Source organism: Malaclemys terrapin, chromosome 2, assembly GCF_027887155.1.
Source record: "Malaclemys terrapin pileata isolate rMalTer1 chromosome 2, rMalTer1.hap1, whole genome shotgun sequence".
In the NCBI taxonomy this organism is placed as follows: Eukaryota; Metazoa; Chordata; order Testudines; family Emydidae; genus Malaclemys; species Malaclemys terrapin.
Window position 1 is genome coordinate 59,591,877 of NC_071506.1, and position 17,605 is coordinate 59,609,481.

Consider the following 17,605-nt stretch of genomic DNA (forward strand, 5'->3'; position numbering starts at 1 on the left):
TATCCCATGTAGGGTGACCAGATGTCCCGTTTTTATAGGGACAGTCCCATTTTTTGGGACTTTTTCTTATATAGGCGCCTATTATCCCCCATTCCCTGTCCCGTTTTTTCACAGTTGCTATCTGGTTACCCTAATCCCATGGGACATTAAAGGCATATTCAGACGGTATCATTTACTTACTCATCTATCTGAGAGACACACGTTTCCACCTCTTTCAGTGCAGTTTGCAATTTGCCCAACAATTTCTGATAGACATCTTGTGTTTCTAAGTCCTCTTCCTTTAACAGATATCTCAGACCATGGCCTTCCTGTTGACCTAGGGAATGTCCTGAAGGCGCTGCCATGGTGGTAATGGTATGTTGTATGTAAACCATGGGACCCAGTTTACCTGCATGTGATGCAAATAAAGTCAAGTTCACATCTTCTATCTTTCAATACAAATTACTTTTAAAAGTCAAATCTATAACGGGAAATAATTACCTGATTAAAATATTAATTTTTCATATTTTATCTTACAAATTCAATGTTGGAAGTATAAACGTGGAAAAATTAGTTGATCTGTTCTTGTTAAAGAGGAAGGCTATATAATTCTGCATGTTAATGTGCCATGTAATGTAACACAAAAGAAAGAGTTAGTACATAATTATGTCAAGATTTTCTTATAAATTTATAAGCAAATCCATACGAACAATATATAGTCATTTCTTAGTGGAGTGTCCTTATGTTTAATATTGAGACAGTGTCCAAAACTGGTTAAATCTTAAAACTATAAACTAGGAGAGTTGGTAGATATTCTTCGTTCAAGTTTAGGTGGGCATTCTGGCTTACCTTGCTCACTATTTTTGTTTTCTTTCTCATGTGAAGAATGCTTTCTGCTGTCTAGCTGCACACCAAAGGCACTACCAAGAGAAGTTGAGGTTTTAGGATACGAGACTTCCATTACATTGATATGGCAGTTGGTTGGACAGAAATCGCTGCTGTGAAGTGGTGAGATCTTTGACTTGGCCTGTTTAAAGGTAGGCCATGCTCTATTTTTTAACACTCGTGAAAACTAGAAGAAAGAAAGAGAAGAAAGTTCTGATTAATAGTTTTCTGTGCATAGGTAGCCAGTTGGAAAACAAAGCTTAAAAATGCTTTAGGCATTCTACCTAACCTTTCAAATTTCCATTTTTTGGGAGGAGGGTGAGGAGTTCTTTCTGATTTTAGGTTTTTATTTTTAAAACAAATTATGGGTAATTTTTGCAAATTAGAAATAGATTTATATTAAGGATTTAACCCATTTATTTTCTGTCAAATGTCTCAATATTAGACTCATTTGAAGTCCTGTGCTTCTGAGGATGAGCTCCAGAAAGTATGAGAGTTCCCAAACTACAAACATAGCAAATTTCCGGTATTTTCAAGTGTGTATTATCTAAAAACACTCTCAGATATTTGCTTTAGTTTAGTTTCTAATAAATATAAAACTGGAAGCTAAAATTATGAATTTATCACAATGAGAATGAAGTTGCTGCAAAATTACAGTAAAATAAACTACAATCTCCATATTTTACAAAAGCAGCAAAGAGCCCTGTGGCACCTTATACCCACTTCTTGGACTTCACCCATGAAATCTCATGCTCCTATACGTTTGTTAGTCTATAAGGTGCCACAGGACTCTTTGCTGCTTTTACAGATCCAGACTAACACGGCTACTCCTTTGATATTTTACAAACTTTGCTACACTTGGGAATTAGAAAATGTCTCAACTTTGAAAACTGAAGTACTGGTTAAATAAGGCATAGACTTCTAAGAAATAAATCTTTGAAAAATTAGATTGAAATAGTGCAGGGACGTTTATTGACCCACAGGCAGTACATCTATTTTACTTCTACAGTGTTCCTCTGAATCAATGAAGATTTCTTCTTATGTTCATTCCTGTAACTATTCTTGTCCCGTTTCCCAAGAAGTGTTACTTCAGAGAATTAGATCATAATCATGATGACAAGACCATTATAAAATCTTAGATTAGGTGACCACATGATGTGAAACACAACTGGATTAGGGTTTATGTGAAAACATGTATCTCCCCTTTCAATTCACAGTCTGGAATCAGGGGAGATTTTAATGGGAACATTCATCATCACCTGCAAGTAGTTGGTATTTTAATCACATCTCATCTCCAGTTAAAATATTACATAACAGGGCACATACCTTATTAAACAACGCTGATCATTAGGTTCATGCATCAGAATATTTTTTTAAAAGTTACCTTTCAAAGTGCTTACCCAATTAAATCTCCATGTACATTTCACTGATTATCTGGCTTTAAGTATCTTTTAACTGAGTCAAGCTATATCCCCTCCCGCACCGCCCATAAAGTGGTAGCTTTATGTATTGGGATTTAAACATGTGTTTACTTGTGATGCTACTGACTCTGTGTAAGCTTGATAAACATTTCTGTACAACCAGGATTCAACTAATGAATTATACTTAAATATTTGTATCTAGGACAGGATCCTGGAGATTACACAAAGTCCAATTATGGAATTGTTTAAAACTGAAGAATGTACCAAGAATTAAGAAGGCACTAAGAATATCTAATGGTAAAAATGTTCCTCCAAGCAGTACATATTTCATATTTGAATCTCCCACACATCCTGTTCCACAGAGACCAAATGCCTGGTTATGATTTAATCAGGTCATAAGTCAAGTCCAAACTTCTTCTCATACATGTATTGAGAAACATCTGGGGCCCATGGCACTGAACTCAAAGTGTATTACAAGCAAAATATTCTGAAATAACAGGAACTGCAAAAAGCCACTGGGTTTCTATTTATAGAGTTCAAACTTTCACAGTGAAATTTACAGTAAAGCTAAGGCATTCTGAGAGACTTTTGTTACTATGGTTACATTTACCTTGCCAAAAGAAGGGCATATCTATTCCTGGAATATGAACACTCCAACAGTGTTTCTAACAGTCATTGAGAGCTAAACTGTGAACCTGCATCATACTTATTGATTTTGGTGAGGGTGAGTTTGAGGCTTCTGAAAGTGTGGATCACACTGGCTAGAAGCAGATATTGCAATTAAAGGTCCTGTGACATTTTCCAACGTGGCTGTGCCATTGTACTTCAACCTAGACTCAAACTCTTGCTGTTCTTGCCAGGCACTCTTGTTCATAAAGACTATGCATCATACTCAGTTCACAGTAGAAAACAGGAAAGGTATATGAGACAGCTATTAGTTACCTAACCTCTAAAGAACATTTCTGACTGAATGGTTAAAGTAAGTGATGCTCCCATCTCAAGAAACCCGAGGTTCACTTTAGATAGACATATGAAAGTCTGGATGTTTAGACTTATACTGGCCAAAATCTCTAGAGGTATGTCTACCCAGCGGCTTGGAGGGTGCTTCCTAGTTTGGGTAGACAGACACACTGTGGCTCTGCTCGAGCTGGTATGCTAAAAATAGTAATGTGACTACAGCAGCTTTGATGGCAGCCTGGGCTAGCCACCCACATATGTACTCAGGGAGTTTGGCAGGATTGTATTTGGGCAGGTGGCCCAAATCACCACCTATGTCACCGCAACCACACTGCTATATTTAATGTGCTAGCTCAAGCTGGACAAGGGCTGTTCACTTTCATTAGGGAGCACCCTCCTAGCTGCTGACATACCCTAAGAAAGGGTCATTACCGTCTAGGAAGCAACTCCTCCGCTCCCGACCTCTGTCCCATCCCTCCTCCAATTTTCATATGCAGGGTCTGTTAGAGTCCACATTAAACCTCTCACCTCTATTTTGAATTTTTTCTTGCAAAATCCCACAACAGACCAGTTTGCAAATCTCACATCCTAGATCCAGATGACAGAGGATGCAAACAGTTCAAAGGAGAGGTATCAGACCTAGTTTAGACTGGCCCCACAATTCACAAATAATTGGGGTAGGGGAGGGAGGAAACTAGAGGTCAGGAGGAGAGAAATGCAGGTTCACTTGGGGGAAATGGGCAAAGGTTTGATTAGTTTATGCCTAGCTTAGTTAAACTAGTCACACAGAAGTAGCGTGAAACTGCAGACCAAGCTCAAGAAATGTGTTCACTCATTTCCTTACAATATGCAATACACTTTTTGCCATTTTTACAAACTTGACAATTAGCTAACAGTTGTCTAATAATTTACAGTGCAGTCTGTCAGTAGTAAAAGTGAAAAGGGTTGACTCAAACTACAGTCTGCAGGTGAGGAGTTAACTTATAACAACAACTTTATATTTTAAATTAACATGCAATATGAGAAGAATTTAATATCACTAATATCGCTTCACTTCGGGTAAATTCTGAAAATTCACTAGATTTATGAATGCTGTGAAACGGAGTGCTTGGTCTTTCATTGGAAATACACAGAATTTCTGGTTATCTATATGTTCAACATGACGAAGAGAGGATAAGACCTATCCCATGAATGAAAGGCATAATGAAGGGCACATGTATATTTAAAGAACTTCCTGAGGTTTTTCTCCCTGATGCTGGGAAAACCTGACCACTCCCAGTTACTTGCACTGGGTGGCTCCAGCACAGGCCCTAGTTCCTTACTGGTTACAAGGGGCCCCTGCCCCTTGCAAGCCTTCTTAAGTCTTTCCCTGGGAGCTCACCGCACTCCCTGGTAGGGTGGGGGTGAAGATCTCTCAGATGGGTGTTCCTCTGGTGGCTCCAGGAGTCACTACAGCAGTCTTTTACCTACAGCAGTCCTGCTCTTTCCAACCCAGCTGACTGCAGTTTCCTCCATTTTAAAGGCCTCCTGCCTATCATACATGATATCATACAGGAGGGGTGGAACTAGCCCTGCCCGCACAGCATTACTGGCACCTTCCTCATCAGTGTGGGGTTTATATACCCCATCACAATATAATTATGCAATCACTCAGTTTAGGTACTCAGGCATCTGGGTGGGTCAAATTTAACCGCCAGTTTTGTCATTGCAACCAAAATGTTTAATAGACATTCAAATTCATTATTTTTTGTTGGTTCTTCCACAACAAGGAAATAGCAGATTTTCAAGACATTTTCTGATCCATACCTTTTTATAACTAGAGATTCTTCGGTAGATATGCTCAATTTTCTCGCTGCAAATTACACTGAATCTACTTTGGAGGTCAGTGGGGATTACTTCATTTAAAGAATTCAGGCTGTTGCAGTTTTGCACAAAATGCTCATCACTTTTAGCCAGTGCTTCAAGAATCTGTAGTAATAAAGACAATGGCAGTACATTATGAAGTCAGATGAGTAAAATGAACATTACTTATCAGTCCTGATATTTACAAGCAAAAAAACCTGAAAATCAATTGTCCCTTAACATTTTAGGTATGCTGCGTAACTAGAAAGGATGATGCTTTGGGAGGAAAGGGTTCCCTTTAGTAACTCCTTGTCTTAGTAATAGAAACTCCAACTATACAAGTTACATACAGTGGTTTCATGACCACATGTGGTTATGGACTTGTTCTATCACTATTAACGTAACCATTATGTCTTTCTTGAAATACATTTTCTGCTAGCCAGCATTTATTTCAATTAAGTGTACAAATTATGGGATGCTGACTTATCAACTACAACATTTATAATAAAACTAACCGGTTGACAGATTATGTGATACTGACTCACGAAATCAGCGTACATGAGAACTCAGCTCAGTCATTTTTACTATTTGTTCAGCATAGATGAGATGAGATGACAATTATCATATTCATTAAGGTACAACTCTTTCACTGTATTCAGTCAGTAAATTAATAAAAAATTTCAGTTTCCTCAAATCTAATTAATAATGCAAAACTCTGCTACACTGCTATTTAGACCTGTGCTAGCAGGGCAGCCAGTGTCTATAGTCTACATCCCATCTTAATTTAGATGTATCTTTAGAGGGAAGACAGACAATGATTAACCAGCACCACTTTCTGCAGCACCTAGGTGTTCCTTGAAGATCTGCAACCAATTCCTGAACTGGCTTGACTCAGTATAAGGTAGTTGTACTAATTGAGGCCAAAAGTCAGTGTTCTGGAAGCTCTAGTTTTCTTACAAATAGTCAGAGTATGGCAGTGGAAAAATTAATACTAAAAATATAAGATTAGTAAAAAATATTTAAATTACAAACACTTCTACATACTGTATTATTAGAGCAAATAATAACATCCCTATGGTTCAATGATTTAATCAATGAAAAGATAACCTGCAGAAACTGAATTCACTCTACAAAGTTTTGGCTTTAATTTTTATTTATCCTTGCCTGTAATTGTGTAAGTGATGAAACAGGAATTAATAAAAAGCTATATTCCTACATGAATTGATAATTAATAAGGAGTCTGGTGGCACCTTAAAGACTAACAGATTTATTTGGGCATAAGCTTTCGTGGGTAAAAACCTCACTTCTTCAGATGCATAGGTTTTTACCCACGAAAGCTTATGCCCAAATAAATCTGTTAGTCTTTAAGGTGCCACCAGACTCCTTGTTGTTTTTGTAGATACAGACTAACACGGCTACCCCCTGATACTTGATAATTAATAGTTAGATGTAAAATGCAACAGCTCTAATTAAGACCTCTTTCCCATGTTATTAATAAGAAGTCCCACTTTTGCAGCTTTGGAAGTATTCAGATGAAAATGTCCAGAGTAGCCTCAAAATTTTTGTGCAACATTTTCCTAATCTATGTTTTTGCAGATGCATTTTCCTGTGTCTATTCGGAGGGAGATAATATGCAAAAAAACCCAGCAATGCACCTTGCTACTTTTGTGTATGCACAGAAACTTAAGTTCAGAAAGTTGCACCTGCAGTTTTGGAGGTCAGGTTACAGACCATTTGAAAATGGGGTCTTGAATATTTTTTATGTGACGCTTCATATCCTGACCCTTCAAAATGTTTTGAGATTCAATTACAATAAGTCTCTGAACTTCTTTGAAGTTTTTTTGATAGCAAAAAAGGGAATTCTTTGGCATTTGTTGAGTTGAGATGTTCAATTTATGACCACAACATAACTTATATTGCTTACTGAGTACATAGTCATGATTCAAAATGTCAGCGGGACAAAGGTGACCTGCAAATATTAGACATGAAATAAAACCAGATGTCCCTCTCAATCAATAACGGATAGATGTGACTTCAGTGGAATAAGTATAATACAAAATTAATACATATAAAAATGTAATTTTTCTACATAGGCCTCATACCTTTGCAGTCAAGCTGAAAAAGCCCTTTGGTTCAATCATTTTCTCCACCACATGGCATTTTATTCCAGCCGTACTGTCATACTCATAAACCACTCCATATTCCAGATGAACATTATCAACAGTGAGACTCACATGATCCTTCCTCCCATCAATTATTGCCATTGTGTTAAACTTGTCAATTACTTCTACAGCAAAGAAAATTAATAGTTAGTTTTGTTTTGGCCGCTTCAGACCTAAATCAAAATAAAAGAACAATCACTGCAGACCCTATGGAAGTAGCGATGTTTTGATAATTTCTATTGAAATGAACATCAAGAAATCCCAAGGTGACTAGGTGACAAACTCAGAAAAACTCAGGTCTGGGGCTGACTAAAGCTTGGGTCAGATGAAGTCTGAGAAAGCCTGCTGGAATATCCTATGACACAACCTATTGGTTGTAAAGGGAGACATTCTGCTTTTCTTACAAGCTGGAGATGTAGCAACAAATAGGAATGGAAAGTTGGAAAACCCTTATTTAAACTGTAAAATATCAGGGTTGGAAGGTCATCTAGTCCAACCCCCTGCTCAAAGCAGGACCAATCCCCAGACAGATTTTTGTCCCAGATCTCTAAGTAGCCCCCTCAAGGATTGAATTCACAAGCCTAAGTTTAGCAGGCCAATGCTCAAACCACTGAGCTATCCCTCCCCCCACTGAATGCTTGCTCCAGAGACACACATACAACTCTGAGGGCAGCATTTGCCCAGAGAAATTAATTGGAAGTCAGCTATTAAGCATTTTCTCAATCATCCTTGTAGACTCATAACTTTTGCCTGAAAAGTATCCTGAAGAACATGAGACTCATTATTTGTGATCCAATAGAGCTTTGAATTAATTTTAATTCCCCTTAAATTATTTTATTATTTGTGAATTTTATCCAGATAATTTATAGGATAAGATTTCCTATGAATGCAAATGAATGAGATTTTAATGAAAGTGCGATACTATAAAATTTCTCATTGATCCAAGGAACTGTTCAGCTAATTCACACAGTATTATAGGGTGATGGTATTTTTAATTCTCCTCTGTGTCAGATATGCAATTGCATATAAATCCTTATGTAAATTAAAACCTGTAGTCTGCTTCCAGTTTCCCTAGTGGGAAGAAGAAATTTCTATGTTCCTTGCTAACAGGAAGAAATTCTAAAGGATGACATGCAAAAAATAAAGATCACACCTTCCACTTTGCAGTCAAAGGCATCTCCTCCCTCATCTCCAGGGGGTTTGGAGTTCGCTTTCTGAAGGTCTTCCTGTGCACTCTCTATACTGTTATATACCCACTGTATGGAATCTTGCTATAAAAGAAAAAAAAATTGCATGCATCATCAAAGCTGTCTCATTTCAGTGCTTTCAAACAGGAAATAGTTATTTCAATTCCCTACCTCAACAGGATGTTTATCAATTACTATCTGCACTTCATTTTGAAAACAAACAATAACATTGGAAATGACAGAGGAGTGAGATTGATTTTATCTAAAACCAGCTGTAGAGAAACATACTGTACCAATAACAGAGATTTCATCAGTTCATTTGTTTAAACACTGTATGCAGTATTGCTACACTTTGTTTTGTGTGTCAATAAAAATGACCTTAATGCATACCTAAAACAAGTTGTCTTAATACCCTGAAAACCTTATTATGACAGGAAGCTATAAAAACAACAGAACCAACTTCTGTCTCACTAAACCTGCTGCACACCTACTGGAGCTTGAATTGATTGTTGAACACCAGCCATGGGGGTATAACACATTCACTTTGCCTCTAAACCACTCCCACTTTGCATTATGTGCACCTGGAGAACTCCACTGGTGGTGTCTGTAGGAATCCTTATGCCTATACATAGTATAGAATTGCCTCTATTCCATGCAGATCAGACGTTTTTTCCTCAGAAGTGTTGCACAAAACTTGATCTTACTTGTATCCAGCAGTGGGAGGTGCATAATCAGATACTTTGAGCTCTAATTAATATTTCAATGTATTTAATAATGTATTATGCTAATCAAATACTGTATGGAGTTGGCAGAACACCCTTCTCATCCCCATAGTTGACATGCAATGTACCTATCAATCTCTCACCCTCCAATTACTATAGCAGAATAAATGACAAAAATAATCCTGCATTGTGACTGAACTCAAATCACAGCCTGTAAAGAGGAAAGAGTGGGATGAAATGAAAGTTAAGCAAGGATGCCAAGAGTTAAACTTGAGTATGTCTTCTATACAAACTGTTAAAGCAGGTTGGGCTTGGTTAAGGTAAAATACACATTCATTACCTTTACAATCATCTGCAAAGTACTGGTTAGTATAATATCCTGAAGGATTAAGACATATTTTCTCTCTAGATAAAACCACATTTGAATCTTTTTTTACCTTTTACACTGAACTATTTATATGTCATTAAGGATGCTTAAAATTTTATGAAACTTTTATTGATTTTCATAAAGAAACAATAAAAAAATACAAAAAAGGTAAACAACATACAGCTCTTTATGTTACCAAATACTGCACATTTCACAGGATAGCCAATACAATTATTCAATTACACAACTTTACAACTTGTCAAAGCTGCAAGACCAAACCGTACAAAAGCACTCAATATTACACAGACATAGCATTTTAGGGTGGGGATAAAAAAAAAAGATAGGAGGAGGAGGAGACTGGAGGAAAAGGACAGGAAGAGGGAGGGGGAAAGGGGAAATGTCAGCATTTAACATTTTGTATTTTAACTTTTGGACAAAATCTTCTCAAGGAACTGTCTTGATTGCTTGCAGTTTGTTGTGCACAAGCAGGCCAGAGGATATCATTTTGAATCCATTCTACTTCCTAGGTTGATCCAGATGTTGCTGATTTGACTACAGAGTACTTTACAAGTCTCCTCTGCTCAGACACATGGGAAGCACTCAGCCAGTACCTATACCCATATCTAGAGTTGAGATTTAAGTACCCATTGTTGGTTCATAGGGTGCCTTATTCTGGCTAACACAGAACAGGTTCCTTATTATTCCTAACCTGACATTAGACAGCCTATCACAAGGAGTAACATTATCTGAAATGTATTTCTATTTATTTATGCTGAAAGTGCAGGATCACAAAAGTTAACATAAAAGACTATTCCACAATATACTATTCTTAACAGGGTTTTCCAAGAGCGCTATATAATGCATGTAAGCTAAAGCTCATGCACAAACTCTACAGGATCTTCTGTCAAGTCACGTTTAGTGTCACCAACAAAGAAACTAATAGGTCTTGTATCATGATCAGTGGAACTGCAGTCAGAGGACCATGGAGGGGCTGTTATTGAGGGCACACCAGGAAGACAGGGAATGGGTGGAGTTAGGTAGGAAGGCACTCAGCCACATGGACAGAGCAGTGCAGAGGGTTTACTAAAGTTCCACTTGCTCAACTTAACCTGCCTTCTGTTTCACTTCTTGTGAATGAAACAGGGTGGCAGCATTTGAGCTAAGAGCAACAGATTCAGACTAACACGGCTACCCCTCTGATACTCGAGCATTTGAGCTGTGAGTTCTCTGCAGTGCAGCAGGTGGCAGCATGAGCCATGGAACTCAGTTTGAAGCCCCCAAGAGCTCTGGATTTTGCATATCCAATTCTAGACCAGAGATGGACCCAGTGGAAGGAGGAGTTTGAGCTGGACACAGACCTGGCCATTCAAGAGGATGACAACAGCAGGAAAGTAAAACTGTTATTTTACCTTATTAGGGAACAAGGCAGAGATATCTGCACCCCTCAGAAGCACATCACTGCCTCAAGCCTCACAGCAGCCCTAGGAGCCCTGGGAAACTATTCCTCCCTAAAGCAGAACAAAACTGTGACACAACACAGATTTTTCACTAGAGACCAAGCCAAAGGGGAATGGCTATAGGGTGACCAGATGTCACTATTTTATAGGGACAGTCCCTATTTTGGGGGCTTTGTCTTATATAGGTGCCTATTACCCCACTATCCCCTGTCCCGATTTTTCACACTTGCTAGCTGGTCACCCTAAATGGCTAGATCCCTATATTTCTGCCTTATACACAGTGGCTACTATGTGCAATTTTGAAGACTTGACAGACTTCCTGATTTGGGAAAGGACAGTCTGTGGCACTTGGGATCACCTCCTGAAAGAGTGGCTGCTCTGGAAAGGCACTCTCACATTAGACAGATGGGGAGCAGAAGCCTCAAGTGAAAGGATGAGAGCCCTAGGAGGCACAACAACTCCACAAGTATATGCATTCAAGAGCATAAGAGAGCAAGTAGCCAGGGTTCCATACACATAGTGAGGGGCACTAGCTGTGGAAGACAGCATGGGCGGCTCAATGAGAAGTGCCATACACTAGGACAACATTGCAAGGAATGTGGCAAGTTGAATCATTTTACCAATGTGTACAAGAGCAGAGAACAGTACCAGAAAAATTCAATCAGATGTGTACAAGAGGGAGATGGCACATCAGACAGTGTTGATAACATCATTATTTTCTCCTTGAGTCTGAGCGCATATTATGTTCAAGCTGTTGGGACAAGATAGCAACAAGGGACAATGCCAACCTCTATGAATGCAAGAGTGTTAATAGGGAAACACCCTATGCAATTTCAGCTGAATAGCGGGGCCTCCTGCAATATGATCAAACATACCTTTCACAGAGAGCAGACACAATCTAATAATGTACAATGTGAGATTAATGCTGTCCATAGGAAAATGTGACCTCATAATCACTGATCCAAAAAATAACAGATGATACCAGCAGAAGTTTGTGGTGGTGGAGGATGATAAACACCATCTACCCCTCTTGGGGAATACAGCCATACAAGCCACAGGTCGGATCAGGTGCAGCATCAGAATTTTATAGCTAGAGTGCAAGAAGCAAAAAGGGAAATCCCATGGACAATGGAGACCATTTTAAAAGAATGTAGGGATATTTTTAAAGGCAATGGGTGCCTCAAAGGAAAGCTTCAACAGGAAATAGACCCACAGTGGAACCTTTGAGTTTACCATGAAGGAAAATTCCAGTGGCACTATGTAATCCAATACTCAAGGAGCATGAAAGTCTGCAGCGCAGGCATATCATAGCACCAGTAGAGGCCAGTATAGGCTGGGTAAGAAGCATGGCAATGGTAAAGAAGCCATCGGTAAAATTACATATCTGCATAGACCTAAAGCCACTGAACAAGCAGGGCCGGCTCTGGCTGCCCCAGGCAAAAAAGCCTCCCCCCGCCCCCGCCCCCCGGAGCGTGGCAGGGGAGGGCGCCGAGCCCAGCCATGGGCCGCTCTCCCCGACCGGCCGGAGCGCCGGGGGGAGGGTGGAGAGCCCAGCTGGGGCTCCGCTCTCCCCGGCGGCCAGAGCACCGGGGGGAGGGTGGCGAGCCCGCCGCGGCTCCGCTCTCCCCGGTGGCCAGAGCGCTGGGGGAGGGCAGCAAGCCCACTACGGCTCCGCTCTCCCCGGCGGCCGGAGCCAGAGTGCCATGCTGCGCTGCCCCCCTCCAGGTGCCGCCCCAAGCACAAGCTTGGTGGGCTGGAGCCTGGAGCCGGCCCTGTGAACAAGGCATTGTCCCTTTATCCACTTCCCACAATTGATAACCTCTTGGTAGAACTTTCCAAAGCCAGAATTTTTGTAGTCTCTAATGTGATGGATGAGTTTTGACATATAAGGCTGGATATGAGTCCAGTATGCTGACAACCTTTGCAACATCATTTTGTCCCTGCAGATGGCTGTGCAAGCCGATGGGCATGATCCCAGCCCCAGAGATGTTCCAGAGAAGACTCACCCAAGCACTGGAAAGGTTGTCTGGGGTGAAAATAATTGCAGATGATATCCTCATTATGGGTGAAGGGAGCAATGATACAGAAGCTGAACAAGAGTATGACAGAAAAATGCAAGTTTCTACAGCAATGCAGAGACAAGAACATAAAACTGAACCTAGAAAAAGTGTGACTCAAACAGCATGAGAATATACATATACATTTACTCATAGCAGAGGGCCCAAACGCAGATCTCAACAAGATCAAGGCAGTCAGAGACATGCTAGCGCCAGTGGACGTGAAAAGGTTCCACAGCAAAGATAAATTTTCTGTCCATGTTCTGTCTACACCTGACTACAGTACTGAAACCCATCCATTAGCTCACAAGGCAGGATGTTGAGAGGGACTGGGAAGGTCCCCAACAGCAAGCATTTGACACACTAAAACAAATGATAATGGATGCCTCTGTGCTGAAGTACTGCTAGCCAGGAAAGTCACTAACATTGCAGTGTGATGCATCAGAAACCAGAAAGATCACTAAAGTTAACACAAAAGACTATTCCAAAATATATTATCCTTACCCAGGTTTTCCAAGAGTGCTATATAAAAGGACTGCCAGATCATCTAGTCTGACCTCCTGTATATCACAGGCCACTAGCACCACTCAGCACCCAAACAATAAATCCAACAACCAAAATTAAACCAAAGTATTACAGCCCTCAGACTGTAGAGATTTGTCTCTGGAAATTTCAGCATGCTGCTCTGAGCCAGATGAGTTTCCCTTTAAACACCAGAAAATGCTGTATGTTGGAAGAAGAATATATATTTTGTGATATACCAAACAACTTTTAATGGAATTCACATCCAGTTGCAGTAATTGTTCACCTAATGATAGGCATGCAAGCAGTCAATTTTTAAGTTCTCCTTTTCTGGATGCCCACCCATCTCCATAGCAAATCCACATCTGTGAAACCACCTCAGGTATAAAGTATTTTTTATTCCTTTAATTTAGCCAGTTTAGGGCAAAAGAATCCATGCTACTGTATCTGGGAGTAAAAATAACCCTTTGACCAGAATTCAGAGATAACTGCCTCAATTCTGTACTGGAGCACAAAGAAATCCAAAGAAACATTTTCATGAAGCAGTATTTGCATAATGCAGTTGAAACAACCCCCTATTTCTGCTGCTTATCTCATATCTGTTCAGTAGGTTTGAAAGGAGGATTTCACATTTAGTTTTAATTGGATTTCAACGCTCACTGAAAGACATTGTGAAGTTAATTAACTGGTTCACAGTTTATGAAGAATTTCCAAGAACGTGGAAAGATTACATTACTGAATCCAGCTGTTTTGTTTTATCATGACAATTACTGTGGAAATTCAATTTTCTTTCTAAACTAAAAGCAATAATAATTTATTTGCTCATATTAAAAAAAGGAAACTCAGAATCCTTGAAATAATATTTATTTTCTAACACTACACTGTAATGGAAGTGTAGAGAGACTTTTACAGACAGGATATATTCACTCTGCTCTGTATGTGCTAAGTGTTAATAAAAGTCAGGAAAAAGATCAACTGTTTGTGTTATGTTCTCATGAGCACACAGCTAGCTGTATAAACTCCACTCCATCCAGATGAGAATATATTTCACGGTGTTTTCTGCACAGAGCTATAATACTGCTGGAAATAATCCTTTAAAAAAATAACATGAGAAAACTATTTAGTTAAAAGCTTAGTTTTTTGAAGTAGAACTTAAAGAGACCTTGAGTATCAGCAATAAATATTAAGTAATCATCAGTTTTTATATTTTAATTAGCCACCTCCCCTTTATTCCCTCCACAACTGGATGTAAAGAACAAAAATAAACAATGGATAGAGCAATGAGGCCATAAGCAGTAAACTTGTCTACCTGCATTGGACGCTTGTATTTCCTGCAGGCTGTGACGTGGGCAATAACACTTGCATGAGTCTCTTTGCTGACGTTAATTCCATTCACTTTAATTATGCACTGTCCAGGGTGGAGACCTGCTGCAGCTGCCACAGTTCCTTTAAAAACAATTGTGAAAGTTGCCAAATTCCATGTTAAAAGATCCCCTTTTAAACATACAGTCCAAGTGCCTCAATCTGTATAAGTATCTGCTACTATTGATTCTTGCATGACTGTTGCTAGTACAATAGAGTTCAGTGAGACTCTGCAAAGATTCAGGGGTCCCTGCTAGGGATCCCCAGTGTGGGGACCATATCATAATCCTGTGGAACAATTTACTGAAAAACTATTCAAAGAGAGCTACTACAAACCTCAGCTATATCAATTTAATTGTTATTGTCTTAGAATAAATTTCACCTGATAAAATAGTGCAGAACAAGATATCCTCTGTTGGTTTTGTTGTGTCTGATTGCAAAATTCATGTAATACTTTATAGCTTATAAAAATAATATGATGTAATGCACTATTTCACTAAAAATAACATATTGCCAACAGCCCAGTACTGATGTATAACCCAACAATAACAAACCAGTGTGCATGTGCAATTAAGGAAATGTTATTTCAGTAAGGAAACAGATTTTAATTTTAAGCTTCTAGTGAGTGATTACTAAATTACTGTAAGAATTATTAAAAAAAAAACTTAATATTCCTCCTTTCATAGTTAAATTCTATTGTGAAACAAATTCTGAAAAAGTGATAGACACTACCAACTAAGACCTATGGTCAGTTTGTTACTAAATTTCCCCAGGCACCTAGCTGAAAATGCTGGGGAAGATTTGACTTTTGTAGTAAAACGGTAAAAAAATCTGTAATTTGAAAATAACTATAACTATTCAGAGTCCTAAGCCTTTGCTCTTTGATTATAGCAAATGTCTCTATTGATAAATAAAAATCAGAAGCTTTCTGACAACTCTCCCTATAATTCAAAGCAAGTGTTAAAGCAGATCAGGAGTTTCTTGTCAAACAGTATGTGAAAAATCCAAGTCCAAGGGCATTTCTGTGTATTCAATTCTATTTTAATCTCTTTACCATTTCATCTGTAATGGAAAATGCCTAGCTTCCAGCTTTTAAAAAACAACAACCAGTCAATGGTTATTGGAATAGGAAATTTTATTAACTTTAATCATTGTGAGTAAAAATGAAGAATACTCTTTGAATAAAATAAAATATACATTTCAGTGATTTGTTTCTATAGTAGAGTGATAACCTTGAAAAAGTCCTGTGTACAGCAAAGGTAGTGTCAGTGTAAAATATCTTGCCAGCATGCCTCAAACCTATTCTGGAGGGACTGGCTCTTGGAGTTTGAAGTTAGTTTGGTCTCCAGGCATATTCCATTCCTTTATCCTCTGTTGAGATTGCCAACAAAAGATGCCAATAAAGAATAAACATATTGCCCCCAGGCTGAGACAAAATATTTGGGACCCTCCTGCACAGTTGAGGGGCTGGCAAATAGAAAAATCATATATTGACTTGTAAACTGTCTGAATTTGATAAGGAATGCATTGAAAAAATAAATTTGGAATCCCATACTATGATTTTTAACAATCACTTTTTACAGACTATAGCTGCATTTTAAATTAAGTTACTAGAGTAAAGTGTCTTGAAATCACACCACAATCAGCTAATCTGGTTCCAACAAATATCTGGATTTAGAGACAAAGCTTAAACAGATCCCATTAAGTAATATCCTTCAAGACTGCAGAAATGTTATTCAGATTCCAGAAAACCATGGTCCCAGTTCAGGAAAGCATTTAATCATATGCTTAAGCGCATCCATGTTCAGCAATTCACTTAAGCATGTGAATATGTGCCATCAAGATCAATGGGACTAAAATATTTGCTTAAATGCTTTGATGAACAAGGATGGACAGCTGAACTGAGACCCAGGTGTGGAAGTAATTAACAGACTGGTGTGTATTGGACTCTATGCTCTTGAAGACCTGGTTTCTGGCACCACAGCTCAGGTCAAAATTGACTGGTTCTTTCAACTGGTTGCTTTGCCAAACTTAATCATACTGCTTGGTTTAAGGCTTCTCAGTTACAGGGGGGTAAATTGCCACAACATAGGCTAAAATATGGTTTTAATGAGCTCTGCATTTCACAATACACAACAGATTGTTTACTGTAGTCAGCGATAGGGAATTAGAGAATTCTGCTCCTCATCAGTGTCAGAACAGCAATCCAGAGTACATTGGGTTAAAGAGTTGGCAAATGTTTGGCAATCATGTCAGAGAAAGGACGTAAAACACTATTTAGAGCAAACATCTGTAGTTAGTAAAATGGTCTAAGTCACTGGAGCCCAGAGCTGTATGAAAGGATTTGTCCAGACTGCACATATGTTCTCAAAAGGGTTTTCAGATGAGTCAGACCATAAATGTGTAATTTAATAACTAAGTAGCCTTCAGAACGTTGCTTCCTAATGCCATTTGCTGGATCAATTATTTAATAATTATTCCTGAATCTGTAAAGGATATTTGACCTTAAAACCCATATAAGTGTTAGTGAAAGAACTACGGTAATTTAAATATTTGTAAAAACCAACAAAAGACAGTCTAAATTTTAGCCAAATAAGCATCTGCATAAGACAGTATTTTGGGTGACTACTTATTTACCATTTGTTATGCTTGTAACAAAATAACATTCTGCAGATTTTTCAAGGG

At 38.7% G+C, this 17,605-nt stretch overlaps 1 protein-coding gene across 2 annotated transcripts in view; it reads right to left on the reverse strand.

The window, feature by feature from the left end:
* Positions 1–17,605, reverse strand: part of PREX2 (phosphatidylinositol-3,4,5-trisphosphate dependent Rac exchange factor 2) — a 280,651-nt gene that overhangs the window by 117,412 nt on the left and 145,634 nt on the right. For both annotated transcript variants that reach the window (XM_054020338.1, XM_054020337.1), the window contains exons 20-25: positions 14,868–15,004; positions 8,400–8,517; positions 7,187–7,371; positions 5,049–5,210; positions 829–1,051; positions 181–388 (exon numbers count right to left, since the gene is read on the reverse strand). In XM_054020338.1, the coding sequence (XP_053876313.1) occupies positions 181–388; positions 829–1,051; positions 5,049–5,210; positions 7,187–7,371; positions 8,400–8,517; positions 14,868–15,004 (1,033 nt within the window). The remainder of the gene's footprint in view (positions 1–180; positions 389–828; positions 1,052–5,048; positions 5,211–7,186; positions 7,372–8,399; positions 8,518–14,867; positions 15,005–17,605) is intronic.